This window comes from Prionailurus bengalensis, chromosome A3, assembly GCF_016509475.1.
Source record: "Prionailurus bengalensis isolate Pbe53 chromosome A3, Fcat_Pben_1.1_paternal_pri, whole genome shotgun sequence".
NCBI lineage: Eukaryota > Metazoa > Chordata > Mammalia > Carnivora > Felidae > Prionailurus > Prionailurus bengalensis.
The window spans coordinates 133,960,028-133,979,475 of record NC_057354.1 but is presented as its reverse complement, the minus strand read 5'-3'; the positions used below and the strand labels follow the sequence as shown (position 1 = coordinate 133,979,475).

Genomic DNA, 19,448 nt, shown 5'->3' with positions numbered 1-19,448 from the left:
TCAGAGCCAGGAGGCTGCTTTGGATTCTGTGTCTCCGTCTCTCTCTGCCCCTCCCCTACTCAATACTCTGTGTCTCTCTAAATAAATAAATAGAACATTTTTTAAAAAAAAATTTTTAATTTGGTTTTTATAACAGTCACATTTTCTTAAGTGCCAAGAGCAGAGACACAGTGACAGGAGTCTCAGATACTAAACACTAGCACTTAGTGTTGCAGCTGACGACCTGCCCAGAGAAGGGATGTGGGCAGGAGGATGTGGACAGAAGCGTCCAGGATGGGTAGAGCCCTTTCACTCCACCCCTCCGCATCCTTTGTGCAGCTCGAAGAAAATTTCTTCCAGCAGGTTAAGGCACAGTGCCTTACTACTAGGAGTTCTTGGCACTTAAACATTTAGTTACCTGGACGTCAGGTAATTCATATCGCCCCAAACTAAGAGAAATGTTCAGCTCTGGCCTTCAGAAAATATTAAGCATCTGGCGTGAGCTCTACCCCTAGTAAAAGATGTCAGAGAAGTGGAGAAGGTGGTCTGTCCTCACAAGCTTCTGTTCTGCTTATGACATACCCTTTTTTTTTTTTTTAACAGTATCTGCTGAAGGTCAATGAAATTAAGATTAAAAAGGGAGTGGATTTACTTCAGAATCTGATCAAATACTTTCATGCCCAATGCAAGTAAGTTCTTCTTCTTTGTTATGATGTCATTTCAAATGTTTCTCACTTTAAGGCAGCTTCTGGTAGATATACAGTATTGCATTGAGGAAAATGAACAGTCACTTAAAACTCAGTAGTAAAAGAAATGAAGTACGGATACACGCTGTACCACGGGTAAACCTTGGAAATGTGCTAAGTGAAAGAAGCCAGACACAGAAGGCCACGCTGTGTGTGATTGTATCTCTTTGAAAGGCCAGGAATAGATCTACAGGTGACTGATCGCCACGGCTTGGGGGAAGTGGGGGATTACTGCTGTTTGGGGTAATGAAATGTTCTGGAATGAGACCGTGCTAATGATGGCACAACTTGGTGAATATACAAAAACCACTGAGTGGTGCGCTTGAAAAGGGCGAATTTTGTGGTGTAAGACTCTTCGATAAAAAATACAAAGAATATAAAAATCTATAGTAATCATCAGATGTATTTATTTTTGCTCTTTCTGCAGAGGGACAGACCAGTTTGATCTCATGCATGATTCACAGATGTTTTTGTGTTGTTGTTGTTTAAAAGAAATTAGTGTGTTAAATTAAGGACATAGTGTCCTGTGTGAGTTATCCCGTAAAGCAAGTGACCACGATGAGCAAAGGAGGCTGAGTGTGGGAGAGAGGGCGTTGCTTCCGTGTTCGCGGCCGTCTCCCATACTCCACTTGGCCCACACGTGAGCCCCGCACAGCCCGGCACTCATCACGCCACACTTGCGTCCCTGCTGCCCGAACCCGAGTCCTGGCGTAACCCAGCCCCTCACTCATCCCTCACTCGCAGCATGTGCTGTGTGTCTGGCGTTGTCCTGGATGCTGGAGAGAAATACTGTCCTTCACGGGCACCGTTCCTGCTCGAATCCAGCAGGCGAGTGAACTTCAGCAAACGGCTTTATGCTGCACATTTGGAACGTGTCTGAAGTGCGGGAATCTAGGAAAGAGTAGAAGGACCTGATTTCGATGAAGATGGAAGGCGGGGACTGGGTTTTTCTTCTTCTCCGCACCCCCGCCCCGCCCCATTCCTTGCTGTATCCTCCAGCCAGACACAGTACCTAGGGTATGGTAGATACTCACATTCTTCTTGCTCTCGCTGCAGGCCTCTTTGAGGAGGCATGGACTCCGAGATCTAAAGGTCAAGAAGGTAAGAAGTAGAGGAAGAACATTCCAGGCCAAGTCAGGGTCTCAAGGCAGGAAGAAGCCTCGTGTGACTTAAGCATAATGAGGGAAGGGAAGGTATTGGGCTATGAAACCAGATGGAAGAGCCTAGAGACGTGGACGGCCTTTGGAGGCTTGTGACAGGTTTTAGGTTTTATCCTAAATGTACGGAGGAAGCTCGTGAAAGTTTCGAATCGGGGCTTCGTTCAGCAGATACCGAGCTCCCGGGCTCGATAAGGGCCGGGCATTGTTTAGGGTTCTGGTGATACTTCTTACTCATGAATCTCCGGTTCTAATGAGGTGGGCAAATAGTAAACACATGATGTCTGTAACGGTTTGGGGGGGGGGGGGCGGGGGCGGCTGTGAAACAGTGGAACAGTGTGAGGCGAGGAGAGGAGAGCGGGGGTGATGGGAAACCTCTGGGAAGGCTTCTCGATTCCACTTCTGCTTTAACGAGGAGCAAGAGTGGGTGTGAGTGATCACTTACGCCCACAGCTCTGTCCCGGCGCAGTCCAGAGATGACGATGTCTTGGCCTAGACTGGGGACGGTGCCCCTGGAGGGCGTGACTGATGTGAGAAGTCTTTGGAGGTTGAACCGCCACACCTGTCTGCTTGCTTGTCCCCAAACAGGCCATGCCCCACGCTAATGTATCTTTGCACATGCTGCTCTCTTCTCTAGAATGTCTTGCTGGGCCTTTGTGCTTTCCCCTGGCTTCTGTCCATCCCTAAGACCTACCTCCAGCCTAACTGCTACTTTGAAATCACCTGGTCCTCCCCTGATGGAATTACTTCTCTTCCTTCTGCATTATCTCGACACTCCCACGTACCTCCTGTATATTTCCAGCGTGGCATCTTTCATACTGTGGTGTGTCTCCCACCGAACCACGTGGACTTCAAGGAAAGGGGCCGTGACATTTGTTCAGTCTGTAGCGCGTGGTGCATTTACCTGGCGTAGGAAATCGCACTGTTGGACTTGGCACAGCTTTGGCCTGCTTACTACGGTTTTGGTGACAGCACGTCTCCAGTGCACTCGAGGTCAAACCGCCGAGGAAGACGTGCCGTGTGATTCTCCGTAGGCTAAGGGAAGAGCCCCAAGCTTGGAAAGCGTCTCAGAGAACGGAAAAAGGCTTCTAATTTGTAGAATTTCCAAGATGAATTATTTTATAGAGACTCAAAATCCTAACCTTGTGATTAATGTACAAATTACTTCTTCAGTACTTGTCCTTGTAACCTTATGTGAGACAGATTAGGAAGTGGGTCGCTTCCTTGATAATATTTTATTTTGAAGAGCTATTCTGGGATTTCCTTTTTTTTCTCTTTATTTTGCCCAAACTGATCCGTTGGGTAGCAACAGACCAGTGGTGGAAAAGTGAATTAGTTGGCCTTTTATGGGCATGAGCTCAGCAACCTTTGAGAATGATGAATCTTCCATTACGTCCTGTGTGTGTGTGTGTGTGTGTGTGTGTGTGTGTGCGCGCGCGTGCGCGCGCGTGCATGTACTGCATGCTCTTCCCATCATTTGCACAGCTTTGACTTTTCTCATCCACATTTTAGAGGTTAATGCAGGGCTGGAATGAGTTGGCCATTGGACGGAGGACCACGTGGCTGCACACTGCACGTTCTTGTAGCTCCTTCCTGGTCTCCCTTAGCATATTCTCTGCTGAGAACCGCCACGACCAGCTGTTGCCTGATGAACTTGGGAGACACAGGTCCAGGGCCCCAGACAAGCTTGCTGCCTTGAGAGGCAGGGCCAGGGCGCAAAGGGCAGGCGAGTCCTGGGCCCTGATGGCAGGATGCTGCTGGGAAGGCTACAGCCAGAGGCGGAGGGCACCCTGCTTGGTGGGAGCTTGAAGACTGAGCCTCGGCAGGTGCATTTTAAAGGCTTGAGGGTTCGGTCAGGCTGTGTAGAAACCATTTAACGAAAAACAAAATTCAAACAAACAAAAACTGATATTTGGTGGTATTGGTGGTAAACGTTGTTTGACTGAAGGTTGGGCCAGTGTTGGTGATTCAACCTAAGAAAAATGTGCCAGGGTTTATACTTAGAAACGTCACAGTGATGGGGTGTGACTCAGTCAGTGGAGCCAGTGACTCTCGATCTCAGGGTGGTGAGTTTGAACCCTACGTCGAGTGTAGAGATTCCTTAAATATAAAATCTTAAAAAAAAGAAAGGAAATGTCACAGTGGTGGCAGGTGATGAAGCAGCGACAGCCCTTTTCTTTGACACTTTCCCTGAGGCCTGGGAGGGTATACTGAGGTGCCAAAACACGCCTCAAAAAGGAGGGTACAGAAAGATAGGGATTTTGCCAGTCAGAGGGAGGAGGTGTTCTAAGTAGATGGTCAAGATCGGCTGGGTGATTACAAAGATAAGAACCACATCTTAAACCCAAGTTTGTGTCGTTACTCCCAGCGCACCATCCAGGGTCATGCTGGAAATGACATGTGTGACGAGAAACCCCGAGTTCTTTGTACTCTGAGTTCTGGGTACTCTGAGTTCTCTGAGTTCTGAGTACTTGCCTCCACAGCAGGGCTCTCCTCTCCACGGACGGTTGCAGGCGTAGAGATTCTTGGAGCTGTGCACCTGCTCCCCTCCGTGGGTCCCCAGGAGCAGGACCATTTCCGTGCCATCTTCTGTGATACTCTTCTGGCTCCTCATCCTGGTGTTCTCTCCCTCTCTCTCTCCCTCTCTTTCTACCTATTCCACAAGAATTTGGAGTGACTGAAGAGATAGTTTCTGTAAAGAAAAAACGTAACTGGAGCAAAGCATGAGAACCAGAGGAGTTCGTGACAGCAGGGGAGGAGCTCAGTTTCCCATTCCTGCGTGTGTGCTCCCTGATTTCCTTTCCAGTTTAGAGGAGTGCCTGTCATTTGCCGGCCGTGGTGGCAGGGGGTGGAAGGCACGGCCCCTCTGCCCTGACGGTGGACGCAGACACGTGGAGCAGTCCTCTGAACACTCTGACGAGACTTCGGTAAAATACGGGAATGAGAATATAGGACAAAGAATTACGCCTGAATGTGCAAATTCAGGCAAGAACAGCACAGCTTCTAGCACAGCTTCTGCGATTCCTGCTGCCTGGCTAGTAACGGTTCATAACCCACATTCCGTCCGTATATATTCCTCTCCCTTCCCCCTTGGAATTACCGCATTAAATGTCACGCTGCGTTGCCTTTATAGCCCCTCCTGTCCATGCCATACTTCACCAGGGAAAGTCCCCCAGGACCGTCGCTGAGTTTAGAAGGAATAACCATCACCTCACGTGAATACTTGTGAGACCCACATCACATTTTGAACATCGTCTCCTTCCAGTCATCCGGCCAAAGCTGGAGAGTCCTTCCTCCCTTCATCAGTTTGTTTTTTCATTCAGCAAATACTGTGTGCTTGAAATGTGCGAGCCTTTGTGGATACCGTGTGTTTACCCTCTGGAACTTCAGATCTAAGGGAGGGTGGGTGTATTTTAAACAAACACACTAATGGCTACGTAATGCTAGTTGTGCTAAGGGTTTTGAAGGAAGAGACAGAATGCTCAGAGAATATAGCAAGGAGACTCTTTTTAAAGCATGGAGACCTCACTAACAAAGTGATATTTAACTTAAAACTTGAAGAATGGGTAGGAATAATCCAGGCAAAACAGAAGATATTCGCAGGGAGAGGTTTTTAGAAAGCAGAAGCAGCATATGCAAAGGTCCTGAGGCAGGAGGGATCTGTTGGCCATAGACTGCTGGTAGGTCTGGAATCTAGTGAATGGAAGGGGCAAATGGTGCTACTTGAGGCCTGGAGACACAGGCGGAAGCCAAAGCACGTGGGTGCTACAGGTCTCATGACAGGTTTTGAACTCTGTCCTGAGCTCGTGGGGAAGCAATTTCTTCATTTCTCTCAAGAGGGTGGTACACAACATGCTTCGGAGGCAGTGGTGAGCATCAGCTCACTGTTCCTGCAGGAAAACTTGTCTGCCTTCTGTGACATTTCTTGCCTCACTTACTATAAATGACCTCACAAATATGGAGTTCTGAGCTTTAAAACAAAAAGTTTCCTTTTTCTATCTGAGGTCCGGTTCTGCAGCCACATTCCCCTACGCTGCAGATGGGGCATGGCCGTTTCCTGCATTCTCTTTTCTACTTGCTGTTAACTGTGAAGGAAGAGGCTTCGGTGTCTTATTCTTTGCACCCCATGCTTTTCTGACCTCACATGCTTCCATTCCTGAGCCAAAGCCCTTACTGCCTGCTGCCAGGAGGTTCCTGCTTCCCGCTATACAATGAAAACTTAGGGCTCTTGGGGCGCCTGCGTGGCTCAGTCGGTTGAGCGTCCGACTTCGGCTCAGGTCATGATCTCACCGTCTGTGAGTTCGAGCCCCGCGTCGGGCTCTGGGCTGACGGCTCAGAGCCTGGAGCCTGTTTCGGATTCTGTGTCTCCCTCTCTCTCTGCCCCTTCCCTGCTCATGCTCTGTCTCTCTCTGTCTCAAAAATAAATAAAAACATTAAGAAAAAAAAAATTTTTTTAAAAAAGAAAACTTAGGGCTTCTTTCCTCTGCATCAAGAACAATGATAAACACGTAGACTTTCTTGCCGTTCCTTTTCTGTCACTTCGTGCAGTTTTAAGTGTGATTTTCTTCTTTGTTTGCCTGACATTTTAAAGTTTGGGTCCCTCAGTCTTCCCCCCTACCCCCCCCCCCCCAGGAATTACATAACGATTTCACTCACTTTCCTTTAAAGAAGTATTTTCTCCATCTAACAACATTGTTTCCTCTTTCTTCTTTTTTCCTCTTAGTTTTTTCCAGGATGGACTGAAAGCAGTTGAGAGCCTCAAGCCTTCCATTGAGACACTTTCCACAGACCTTCACACAGTAAGTGGCTTCCCTCCCACGTTAGTGTTGAAGTGGTTTTTATGCAGCGCATGCTTTGACTTCCACACTGCGTCTGCGTGCCCCTGTGTTTGCGTGCCGTGCTACCCGGACGCTGACGGCCTCGTGATGCCTCATGGAGTATGGAAGCCCCCGTTCCCGTCCTCTGTCTTGGCTGCGAGAGGGTGTAATCGGAGGGGGGTGCATTTGAGGCGCTTATGTGGAGATGCCCTATGAGCCCCAGCACCTCACTGTACCTCAGTCGTGCTTCTCTCCACTTTGTTTTGCTTTTTCAAGATCAAGCAGGCCCAGGATGAAGAAAGAAGGCAGTTGATACAACTTCGCGATATTTTGAAATCAGCCTTGCAGGTTGAACAGAAAGAGGTGAGGGGATTTAATTTTGAAAGATTGCTGTTTTTATACCTGTGTCGCGGGGGCTTTGGGACTCAAGAATGTGACTTTCAGCATCCTCCAGGATGCTCACAGTTCACTCTGGGGCTCTATCAGCTACCACCGAACTTTTAGTTTGTTCTTTGAGTTAGGTTTTATAAAACCGTCTTTTTAGATGTGTTTATTTCATGGGGGAGGCATTTACTGGAGGTGTGGCCTTCACAGCAGCATATAAACCCTTTTGTGGGTGTGGCTTCTTAACATCTCCTAAACCCTTTTTTGTTCACGAGTAGCTCTTAACATCTCCATTACTCAGATGCTCGCTATTTATGCCGTTGATTTTCTACCTGGAACTTTGTGGTTTCCGTGCCCCCGTGTCTGTGGACTCTGTCTGTCCTCGGGGGCATCAGCAGGTAACAGGTGGCCACCTAGGCCTCCAGCCCTGAGATTGTGCCCTGAAAAACGTGGGGAGCTACATTTTCTTACAGCTGCATTCGGATGAGCAGGAAACCTCAGTTTCTCTGGCCTCATGTCTGTCCTGTACTCCCTTTTCTGCATGCTGACACGTTCACAGTGACAGTTTGTGTTTTGGAGGCTTGTTTAAAAAAAATACCAAAAAGTACATTTTTAAGGTAATTATATGGTACGTTTACTGCAGAGTGGATATTATAATGGGAAATTTAACATTGTCCACTTCCTTGTCCATAAAGGACTGTTATCTGAATGTATTACTAGTAGAGTTTAGACGAAGAATGACTGTTGAACTACTCAGAACATGATGTTCGTGGTGGGCAGTTGCGTGTGCTCTGTTTTAAGTTCCTGTACTATAACTGAATATTGTTGTTTTTCTCCCAAATGCATTTACCTTTGTGACCGAAGTCTAGGAGAGTAAGTAGTTCAGTATTTTCATAAATTGGAGAGTTTTGCATGCTTTCTTCATAAACTTAAAAAATTAGTTTCTTCCACGCATCTGCTAGTGGCCAGCAGTATTTTTCATTTTAACCCTTTCTCTGGGTTTTATTAAAGGCTAACGAATTTGAATGCACAAATATTAGTGAAATGGAAAATTTCCAAGTTTACGGTTTATGCATTTGCTGCTGTTCCTTTGTGGACGCGAAGTGACTCTGCCCTCCCCCCGCCCCGCCCCCTCCCCCCCCCCCCCCCCCCCCCCCCGCCACTGCCTAGCTGAAGTCTCCATGTCCTTCTCATCCATCCCCAGACCTGTCTCTGGAGACCCCCTCTGCTCGCCCCAGCCCCAGTGATCTGAGTTCATGTTATTTCAATCAGGATATTTTCTTTTGGGGTTGTTGGCTGTGTCTTCAAGTGCACAGATGCTTCTTCTCTCTAGCTAGACCTTGAGCAGCTTGAGGATGCCCTCCCGCCTTCTGCGCCAGCCATCACGTTGTACCATATTGCTCGTTCGCTAGGCTCTTGGTGAGCGCGGGTCAGCTAAGTGAGAGATTGGCAGATCGCAGTTACGTGAGAGTGCTCAAAGTTACCCACAGGGTGGTGACTTCCTCCCTTCCTTCCAGTCTGCGGAATATAGATCCTGACACTTCGATATTCCCAAACGTGGGCTACACGCAGAAGAATAAGAAGGAGCAAAAGAACTTGGAGTGTGGGGAGAAGAGCGGGCTCAATCATGACTGGAAGAGGGTGGTGCTGGGTGTGGGAGCCCCACCGCCACGGAGGCAGCCGGCCCTCCAGTGCGACGCTGGGAGTGCTTCAGAGCTGCTCCTGCCTGGAAAGGAGTATCGGTCCCATGAAGGGAAGCTCAGGTTTATAATAAAGGAGAGCAGATGCTGGAGTTGAGTGGTCCTCTGGGCGCAGTGCAAAGGCCGTGTTTACTTTGGCTGTGTGGAATCAGGAGGTTTGGGAAGACCGGCTGTTATCAGCTGGTTATTTATAGCTTTACAGAGAAGTGTAACAAGTCTGCCAGCAGGGATCAGAAGTCTTTACAGTTTGTCGTGTTTGTGTGTTTTTGTGGACCAGCCCAGCTGCCCTGCTGCACACAGGGGTCATAAGAACCCTCTCTACCACTCGTCTTCAGCTTTCTGCCCAAACATCGAACTCTCCGGGCGCTTGCTTGTGATCGTATTGTACTATATATTACACTCTGCATTGCTTTTCGATGATGCATTCCATAGATTGGATGGTCTGTGGGTATAGTTGCCAGGAAGAAGCAAACATGTAGAAGTGGAATTTTATATATTTCTAAATAATGTTTATGATTGGGCAGGGTGGGGGGGGGGTCTGTCTCATATCCTTCCAGTTGTAGCAAGAATGAAACGTTGGGCACTGTTTAGCTCTCAACCCCTTTCTTGGGATTCTTCCTGTGACTTAGAAAACTGAAGGCATTGACGTTTTTTTGTTGTTATTTTTATTTTAGACAGTGTGTGCGAGCGGGGGGGGGGGAGGGGCAGAGGGGGAGAGAGAGAATCTTAAGCAGGTGCCGTGTTCAGTGGGGAGCCGAACATGGGCTCGTCCCACAACCTTGGGATCATGACCTGAGCCAAAATCAAGAGCGGGATGCTCAACTGGCAGAGCCACCCAGGCGCCCTGGTGTTTATGGTTTTTATTTAATGTTATGAAAATTCTTACTCCATAATGTCAGTTCATAAAAACTAGGTAACATGCCCCAAGGAAACTGCATTGATGGTTGGTGGGAGCCCCTCTCCTGTTGCCTTCCTGTAAATCTCAAACATTAATCGTTTGGTTTAAATGAAGAGCATGGCTCTTGCATATGGTGGCTCTGGCCTGCTTCTCTTTGTCACCCTGTGGCTACATTTTGGAAAGGAGACTATGCCATTATGATCCCAGCGCCCCACACCTCCGAATCACTGACATGCTTATTTTTTCGTATTTCTGCTCTCTGTAGAGAAGATTCTACTGTTTGATTTTTCTACTATCTTACTATGAAACTTTTCAGACTTACAGAAGAGTTAAAAAAAAAATGTATAGTGAGCACCTATGTACGCACCACAGTTTTAACACTTGGGAGAGATCCCTTCTCTGAAGTTAAAGCCCTTCAGTACTGCTGATTTTTGCATCAGCCTTTTGCTTCCCCGTCCCATGTACGTCCCATCTCCGCGGAGTCCTGTGGGACAGGTCCGTGGCAGTGCTCGCAGATTCTCTGCCAGAACCTCGTCGTTGGCATGTGGGTTCTGAGTCGTTGGATGTCGAGAACCCAGGCTCGTCCCTCCGGCGGGGAGGACTCAGCCTCTGGGAGCCTGAGTGCTGAAGCTATAGTGATTTTCCCACTTTGGATACCTCCACTGTGGTCTCTCTTCATGTCAGCTTTACACTCCCCCCTTTTCGAGTGTCCCTGTGTGGTGGGAGTGTGTTTGAATAGTATGCACTGTCCAGGGAGCAGAGGCCCACGACGGCCATAATTCTCTTCCGTCACTGGCTTTTCTGGTCTAGGCTTGCATTTCTCATGCCGGGATCTGGCCTTCGTCACAACCCTCTGGCCAGGTGTCCACTTCCTGGCCTCTCCTGCCAAGCTCCCAGGTGGCTTGACACTGGCCGTCAGTGCGCCTTCCGTGGAAGACTCGTTCCTTGAGTCACACGGTCAACTCCCGTTTCCTTAGCAGTGATGTTAAGCTAGGCACCACAGTGCACAAACAGAATAAGATAGATACAGCTCTCACCTCTTATGGGGCTCATAATCGGGGAGTGGGTCACAAAGTCATTGGGGTATATAGTGTGACGATGGCTCCAGTGGAGGCCAGTCCAAGAATGGGTGTCTCCCTAGTGTGGGGTAGGCGGGTGTGTGTCAGGAATGAGGGTTTGGAAGATGATTCGGAGTTAATAGCGTCCCAGCAGGTGGGGCAGGTGGGCCAGCTTCTGACCAGGACGGAAAATTCGCCTGGGTAGCTGTCTAGCAGAGCAGAAGAGCATAGAATGAATGTCTAGCAGAGCAGAAGAGCGTAGATGAATCGTGGGTCTTCGCTTCCTACCAGGAAGGCATGGAGCAAGGTTCCCGACCTCTCCGTGCCTTGGTCTCTCCATCAGTCAATCAGAAATAATACTGTCACCTCCCACAGTTGTTATGAGATCTAAGGGATAGTTTCTATAAAACACTCAACACAGTGTCTTGATAAACAGGCACTCGTTCGTTCATTCAGTACATACTGTGTTCCTAGTGCTGAGGAACCATAGTGAGCAAAAAAAATACCTAATTCCCCACTGCTGGTGGTTGGAGAGTGACAGACGGATGTTGGTGGTGTTGTCTCTGATAGGTCATCCTAATGCCCACTTGGCCCTCAGTGTCGGCTTTGTGATCTGGCATCTTGTCTTCATGACTGGCCCCCTGCCCACTCTGACCTAGGAGCCGTCACACCCCAATCTAGACTGACCCCTACGCCCACTTCCCCCATTCCCTGCCTTCACTAGCACTTGACTGCCTGACCCCTCACCGTTCCTGGGGTCTGCTCTATGGTTTGGCCATTCCTACTTGCCTCACTTCACAGGTCTCTCTGGGCACCTTGTAGCTGTGAGCAGTAATGCAGACAAGAGCCTGGCCGGGCAGGTGGTATCACAGTCCACGTTTACGCCTTCAGTCTGAGGGGAAAAGTGTATTTGCCGGGGTCCACTTAGTAGTGTTAGAGCCAGGATTTGAAGCCCGGTCGGTTCCACTGCAAGCGTATTCCCTTTAGCTAGGTTATATGACTTTAATAATACCTTGTATCAGACAGAATCTTTTTTAAAATTATCCATAAATAATGGGGAATGTGTGGTATTGAGACCAGCGAAAACACTGTTCTTAGACCACAGCTTCGTGCTTACTTAGCAAAGCCTCTTGCTCCAGGTTGTGTCCACTTGGTGGACATACCTGTCGTAGCCTGAGAAGGTCCTTGGACGTACTTGGGAGATACGTGGATGGTACAGCTCTCCCTTGGTAGAGAAATGTTCAGTGTCCAGGGGTGACCCCTCGGCAATCCATTCATCGCAAGAATTGTCTGAATACAGAATTTCTAAGAGGTGGACAGATAAAGTGTGTATGTTTTTATGATCTAGAGTCTTAGGGACCTTGGGGATCCTTCTGATTTAATGAGTAAACTTTTATATGTATAACATATGCAACATCATCACTCTTTTTTCCCCTATTCCCGAACATTTCAAATGCTAAGTCTTCTGCTCACCTGGGCAGTCTGCCTTGGCAGGACCCAATGGCTAATATTTCATACGGCCACACAGACTTTAAGGTCATGGATGGTGCCTGGGATCCGAGAACATGGCTGGATGTCGCAGGATAGAGGATATGTGCATATTGACAGATCTTCGGAGAGCCTTTTGAAGGTCTATAAAATGCCGACTTAACCTATGTGCTTTAGACAACATCTCCATGTGGTGAGACTCAGTCAGATCCTAGGGCATCCTTGGCTTTCTGGGAGACTACAGAGTATGATGGAGAGTCTCCAGGAGTCTCTCCCACCCCTGCCCCCCACCAGTCACCTCTGTCTATGTTAGATTCTCCTTCTCCCCAGAAGTAAAGGCTCTTTTCCCTCGGATTATATTCCACTGAATTGCAGTCTTGGTTATGTGAAAAGGCGGACTTCATTTGTCACCCCTTCACTTGACCAGGTGTGAACAAAATGACCTGAATGAGCAGATGAAGGAGGGCTGGTTTTGTTGGATCACCTACAAGTCACCTTGAAGTTGGTGAGATAACTAGCGCGAGAGCAGGTTCAGTTTTCTGTCAAATGGATTATATTCCTCCGATGTACACATTTTAAATTGTGCAGCTTCAGATTTTCCTCCACTTTTTAACTGATTCAAGAAATGCCTGGTCTAAAGAGTAAAAACGGCAATTTCTTCCTTAACGTCTGGTAGAGAGTCCAATTCTGTTGGAAAGAGGAAGCCCCTTATTCTGTGCCTCAGGCCTGTGAGGGCTCTGATCACCATGCTTGGCACGAACACTTTGAGCAGTGTTATCACATGACTCCACCATTTACTCTGTGCAGGCTCCGTCCCCCCTCCTCCCACCCCAAATCAATAGTCGTATTTCTTGGTTGTGCAATTTAGTCTTTTGACAGGTTTATTTTTAGTCTTGCGCAGAGATTCACAGAGGTGAGCACACTTCTGTTTCTCCTCCCCTGCATTCATTCCCAGTGATGCTTAAAGCTGGGTTTGCTCTGGATTTCTAGTGCTAATATCCTGCCCTTTTGAGAGAATGTGGAAACTGGCACTATCCTCACCTGATGAATGAGTTGTTTGCCCCAGTTGTCTGGAGGCAGGAGTGCCGCGTGAACTCCCTATGAAGAATGAGGACGTTTCTCCTGTTTTCGGTCTGCTTGTTGAGGCTCTGTGGTCAATTCAGTAATGGGATGCTTGAGCCCATTATTGATTTCTCAGATCAAGATTTTCTTTTACTTTTCTTTTTTTTGCAAAGTTGTCCCAGATGTATTTCACAGTTAAAAAAAAAAAAAAAAAGTCAGTGCTAGATAGACCATGTTCATGGAGCGGTGGATCTAATACATTTAAGACAGCCAGAGCCCCCAGATTGGTCTGCAGATTCAGTGCCATTTTTGTCAACCCCACCCCCGCCTTTGTGCAGAAATTGACAAGCTGATTCTGAAACTCATGAGGAAACACAAGGGACCCAGAATTGCCAAAACAGTAAAAGAACAGAAGTTGGAGGACTCACACTTCTGATTTCAGTCCCCACAAAGCTATAGTAATCAAGACAGTGTGGGACCGACACAGGATAGATTTACAGATCACTGAAATGGAATCAAGAGTCCAGAAATAAACCCTAACTCTTATGGCCAATTAATTGATTTTTCAACATGGGAGTCAAGACAATTCAGAGAAAAAAGAATGGTTTTTTTCACAAATGATGATGGGACAACTGGATAGCCACAAGCAAAAGAATGAATTCAGACCCCTACCTCACACCATAATCAAAAATGAACTCAAACTGGATCAAAGACCTAACTGTTAAGAGCTAAAACTCTTAGAGGAAAACATAGGCGTAAATCTTCATGACCTTGGAGCAAGCAATGGTTTCTTAGATGTGACATCTAAAGTACAAATGACAAAAGAAAGTATAGATAATTTTCAACAAATTTTTAAATATGTTATGCTTCAAAAACCGTTAGACCTGTCAGGAATCCAGGTGGCTTGCTGTTGCTTTCAGATAAAGTCTGAACTCTGACTCAAGCCTGTCTGTCCCTTCAACCACTGGGCCCACTTTACCTTAGCTACATTGGTTGTTCTAATTTCCATGGAGGATGACCACAGCTACCACTACCCTCCCCTATTCTCTGCCTGTTCTTGCTTTCATCTTGAAAACTCACTCTCTGTAGACTCCTGTGGTTTCCTCCTTTGGCTCTTCACTTCCTGAGCACTTGTATTCTTGGCTTGGATAACACTGATTGTCATGCATTAGTTTCTTCATTGTTTGGCATCATTTGGCCTTGGCTTCCCCAAGGATGGTCACCTGCTTGACAGTGGAGATGAGACATGGCCCTCGTGTCTCAGGACGAGGTGAGGGCTCGTGGTGAGGGCTCATGGAAAGAGCTTCGAGGGGGAGGTGGCAATCCCTTCCATTCTCCTCTCTGGCCCTAATAAGCTCTGCATCTTAAGTAGATCTCTTATTCTCGTTGTGTTTCTATTTCCTCCGTCATGAAATGGACTGGGTGGGAGGTTCTCAATAAAGAGCTGGCCTGTGAACTCTGTTTGTCTTTTGCTCCCCCTGGGTTCCTTATGTCTGCCAGAATTTCTAGTGCTAGTTTGGACAGCTCCTTCCCACTCACAGCTCGGGGCTTCCGATCCCATCTGTCAAATAGTTGAGCACCCATTGGATGTCCAGGGTTTCACTGACGGTCCTTGCCCTTAAGAAGCTGAAGACTGGAGTCCCCCGGTGTGGCGGACTCAGCCAGATTCTCAGCCAAGCAAGTGGCCTGTCTACTCTGAGGCTAAGGCAGTTAGGTCCAGGCTCTGGCCCCTCTGCTGGGTTGATGGGTCAGGAAGGAAATATGGTTCGATACCTGTTATGTACCAGGTGGTCACACGTGTCATCTTACTCAGACCTTGCTGTATTTACCATTTTGCTGGGTATTGTTTTCCTATTTCCCAAGGAGCAAACTGAGGCAGGGAGCTTAAGTAACTTGCCTAAAGTCAGGGGTAGAACCTTGTTTTGGGTTTTTTCTTGCTTAAAAGTGCTGCTTTTTCTGACACATAGGTTACTTTTCTCCTTGAGGACTGCTTTTGCCACACCAAGAGCTTCTTGCCATTATCGGGGACTTAAGGCTCATAATTAAGCAAAATCTGTAACTTCCAAATGGCTCATTTCTTTCAGCCAGTTGGGGGATGCTGGTTTGACATTTCCTTCTCCAGCCTGGTAGGTGACGTTTATGAATTCCTGGGTATGAATCTTCTGTCCGTTTTTTGGTGTGGTGATAGGTGACATGTCTCTAATTAAAAAAAAAAAATTAAGGACAGCTTTTTTTAAGCTTGGAATCTGGACAGGATTAAAAACCACTTCTTGACCATTTTTAGGAGTCACAAATTCGCCAGAGTACAGCCTATAGTTTACATCAGCCTCAGGGAAACAAAGAGCACGGGACCGAGCGGAACGGCAGCCTGTACAAGAAGAGCGATGGGTAAGCGGAAAGTGCTGCTCGAGTTGGAATGCGCGTGCCCCTTCGTGTCCAAAATTGCTGAAGTCTGCTTTTTCTTTTTTTTTGCCCCCCATTTATCTGTCAGGATCCGAAAAGTGTGGCAGAAAAGGAAGTGTTCGGTTAAAAACGGTTTTCTGACCATATCCCACGGCACCGTAAGTATTCCCTTTTACTTCTCGGTCTGCTGCAGTGAGGTGAGAGAGTGATACAAGCCGCATGCCCAGGACGGCATTGCACCTGCCTCTTAAAGGCCTTCCTGTTGGGAGAGTTTTGTTTGGCGTCCTTCTTGACTCGGTGCACCTGCCCCCTGTCTGTGCTTCTCTGGCCAGGGACAGCTTTGTGTCGTTCGCTGCCTGACAGAGTTAGGAATACCTGACACGTCAGGTCATTTAGAAGCCAGACGCTTCCAGGGGCGCCTGGGTGGCTCAGTCAGTTAAGTGTCCGACTTCGGCTCAGGTCGCGATCTCACGGTCTGTGAGTTCGAGCCCCACGTCGGGCTCTGGGCTGATGGCTCAGAGCCTGGAGCCTGCTTCCGATTCTGTGTCTCCCTCTCTCTCTGCCCCTCCCCTGCTCATGCTCTGTCTCTCTCTGTCGCAAAAATAAATAAAAACATTGAAAAAAAATTTTTTTAGAAGCCAGACGCTTCCAGAAACCAACAGCACACCGCTTCCCAGCTGTCTTTGTCTCTGGAAATTGAACTTCCTACTTGGGAAGATTTCCTACTTCTCCATAAAGGGAAAAGCGTTCAAGTGGTCAGGACTCTGGAAAGTTGAAATCCAAGAGAAGAGGAACTTCAGTAATATTATAGAAATCCAACACGTGGCGTCCAACCTTCGTCAAGTCCTTTTTCTGTCATCCTGTGTGTAAGAGTCCTTGCAAGAAACTGAGGCCTGTATGTTGAGCCTGTTGAGAAATCAGTCAGAGTAAGATGACTTACTAATCCAGCTTTCAGAAACCGGGGATTTTTTTTTTTTTTAAGTTTACTTATTTTGAGAGAGAGAGAGAGCGTGCACGAGAGGGGAAGAGGCAGAGAGAGAGGGAGAGGGAGAATCCCAAGCAAGCTCCGTGCTGTCAGCATGGGGCCTGACACGGGGCTCAATCTCACAAACCGTGAGATTATGACCTGGGCTGAAACCAAGAGTCGGACACTCAACCGACTGAGCACCCCAGGCGCCCCTCAGAAACCGAGGATTTTAACCACAGTTACAAACACAGCCCTTCACACCACAGTCCTCTTTCCCACAGTGGCTCAGGCATATTGTCACCTTACCTGTATGACACAATCTGGTAAATACCACATAGGCTGCTAGACGTTTTTGGAAATGTCTAAAGGCAGAGTTGTTGCTATTTTGGTGCTAATGAGAATGCGGCATGGGTGGTGCCTTGCATTTCTGTTCCCCAGGCAGGAGGCCTGGTGCTGTGTGCATATTGGCGGCCTCTGTCCTGTGGGTGGATGGGAGTGGACATGACCCTGGGTCTCTGTCGTCTCCTCCCCTCCCCCTGGTTTCCACCAGTTCCCCTGGTGACAGGCCGAGCTGAGCTGGGCAGGAGCACAGGCTCCTGTAGACAGGTCACGGCTCAGCGTGGGCTCTTCTCAGTACTCTGGAAGGAAACGGGAAGACTGGACCTACAATTCCTGGGGCCCCTTCATCGTCCCTGACTGGGACCCAGCGTACGTCAAGTGTCTGTAGCCATCTCGTTGGCCCTTTGGCCTGGGGGCTGAATGTGTCTCCTGCCCAGGCAAATAGAGGTCATTCCTCTTTTCTAATATGGAGCTGTTACTGGATCCTTCATGGTCATGACATCCCTCCTGGGGCCCTGGAGTTTGGACCCTGATGTGATGTGCTCTCCATATAGACATGCCTGTGTGTCTGGGGAGGAGTGCTGTAGATTCAGGGAGGCAAATTTATTCAGTCACCACCACGCCTGTTCAAAATCAAGACCGTAGGGGCACCTGGGTGGCTCAGTCGGTTAAGTGTCCAACTCTTGGTTTCGGCTCAGGTCGTGATTTCACGGTTTGTGACATTGAGCCCCGCATCAGGCTCTGCACTGACAGCACAGAGCCTGCCTGGGATTCTCTCTCCCTGTTCCTTGTCTCGCTGCCCCTCCCCTTCTCTTTTTCTCTCTCTCTGTCTCTCAAAGTGAATAAACTTTAAACTGGGTGATGGCCAGGTTCCCTCCCTGCTCTAAACACCTATGATTCTGTGATTTGCTTTCAAATGGTTTTCCACTCGGTTGTTTTAACTCAGGTTTACTGCCTCGATGCAGAAAATTTGACAAAGCAAGACCGAGTTTCATTTCATGCTTGTTCACAGCTCTTAAGGCATTTGGCATTTTTGCCTCATTAACATGTTCTCCTGGACCCAGGGCCTCAGCTTAAGCCAGTGAGTGGTCCTCCCTCCGCGACGGAAGTGAAAGCAGGCCTAGTACTCCCTTGCTGGCAGGGTCAGCTTGGGTTCCTGTCGCTTCCATTACCCGTACTTCTCTCCGGAAGACACAGACTCGGTTTCCTGTGGACGTTGGTGGGCTGCCCCAGTCTTTGGCAGATGGTGCAGTGAGAGCTAGCGTTAGTAGCCTGCTGACGGCTCAGCTTGCCACACAACTTGCATATTTAACAAGTGCTTTGTGTTTAGGGGGCTCCCTCTCTAGGGAATCCGTGCTCTCTGTATGACTCACTCACACTGCCCTGAGCAGCCCGGGCTGGGAGCTGCTGGGGCAGACATCGCCTCTAGCCCGGCCGAGTGTCAGGCGGGGGCTCTGGCCCGGAAGATAAGAGGGGTACTAACTATAGCAGGAGCTGTGTGTATACCACAGAGTTCTCCTTTTCTCCTTCCTCCGTGTGCATCCTGCCTGTTCCGTGCACATGCGTGCGCACACACGCACACAGGTGTGCCGTCGCACCTAGAAAGCGTTCACGTGCGGTGGTGTGAATTAACCTCTGCCGAGAGAGGGATCTGAGAGATGCCTTTTTGTGTGATTTTGTTTGCATTTGGCTCCTTGTGTGGCTTACCTAGGTAGCCAGCATCTCCCTGAGGAGGCAAATTTACCATCGGGGGAGAGAAGGACAGTGGTTCAAAGACCTGACTGAGTAAATGGGGCTCTAAGAACAGGATCTGGCCCTCGGTGGAGAATCCGATCTTGATGCTGTGGAAGCCCAGGGTGTGTGTTTGTGATGTTCCCCAAACCGGTTTCTTCCCCGGAAGCTGGCAGCCTTCGGGAAATGAGACGGCGTGCTCTGTATTCTAGCAGAGGGACGGTGATGACATCCTGATGCATTCGCTGAAAGCCTAGTTGGTGTTCCCCATTCGCTGAGAGTCGTTGTGTTTTCTGGCACTGGGAAAAGTGATCCTTGGGACAGAATAACTGACTGGGTATCACCTTTGCCAAATGCATGCATCGCTTTGCCACACTGCCAAGGACTGGGGACTGTTTAAACTGCAAGAAATGTCCACTGGTTCTTCTGCAGTCTAAATTTCTTTTTTAAATGATTGTTAGTCATGAAGAGTCCAGACTACCTATTAAGGGCCCTGGCTGGCTCATTTGGTTAAGTGACTTCGGCTCAGGTCATGATCTCACAGTTCGTGGGTCTGAGCCCTGCATCAGGCTCTGTGCTGACAGCTTGGAGCCTGGAGCCTGCTTCCCATTCTGTGTCTACTTCTCTCTCTGTCCCTCCCCTGCTCATGCTCTGTCTCTCAAAAATGAATGAATGTTAAAAAAAACCACAAACCTTAAAAGCCTGACAAATTGGGAAAA

At 48.3% G+C, this 19,448-nt stretch overlaps 1 protein-coding gene across 8 annotated transcripts in view; it reads left to right on the top strand.

Moving 5' to 3' along the window:
• ASAP2 (ArfGAP with SH3 domain, ankyrin repeat and PH domain 2) overlaps positions 1–19,448 on the top strand; it is a 171,575-nt gene that overhangs the window by 105,798 nt on the left and 46,329 nt on the right. For 4 of the 8 annotated variants that reach the window (XM_043604561.1, XM_043604557.1, XM_043604560.1 and 1 more), the window contains exons 7-11: positions 583–668; positions 6,606–6,681; positions 6,976–7,062; positions 15,574–15,677; positions 15,781–15,850. In XM_043604561.1, the coding sequence (XP_043460496.1) occupies positions 583–668; positions 6,606–6,681; positions 6,976–7,062; positions 15,574–15,677; positions 15,781–15,850 (423 nt within the window). Of the gene's footprint in view, positions 1–582; positions 669–6,605; positions 6,682–6,975; positions 7,063–7,947; positions 7,957–15,573; positions 15,678–15,780; positions 15,851–19,448 lie in introns of all 8 variants that reach the window. The other 4 variants (XM_043604558.1, XM_043604555.1, XM_043604554.1 and 1 more) reach the window with 2 other exon arrangements.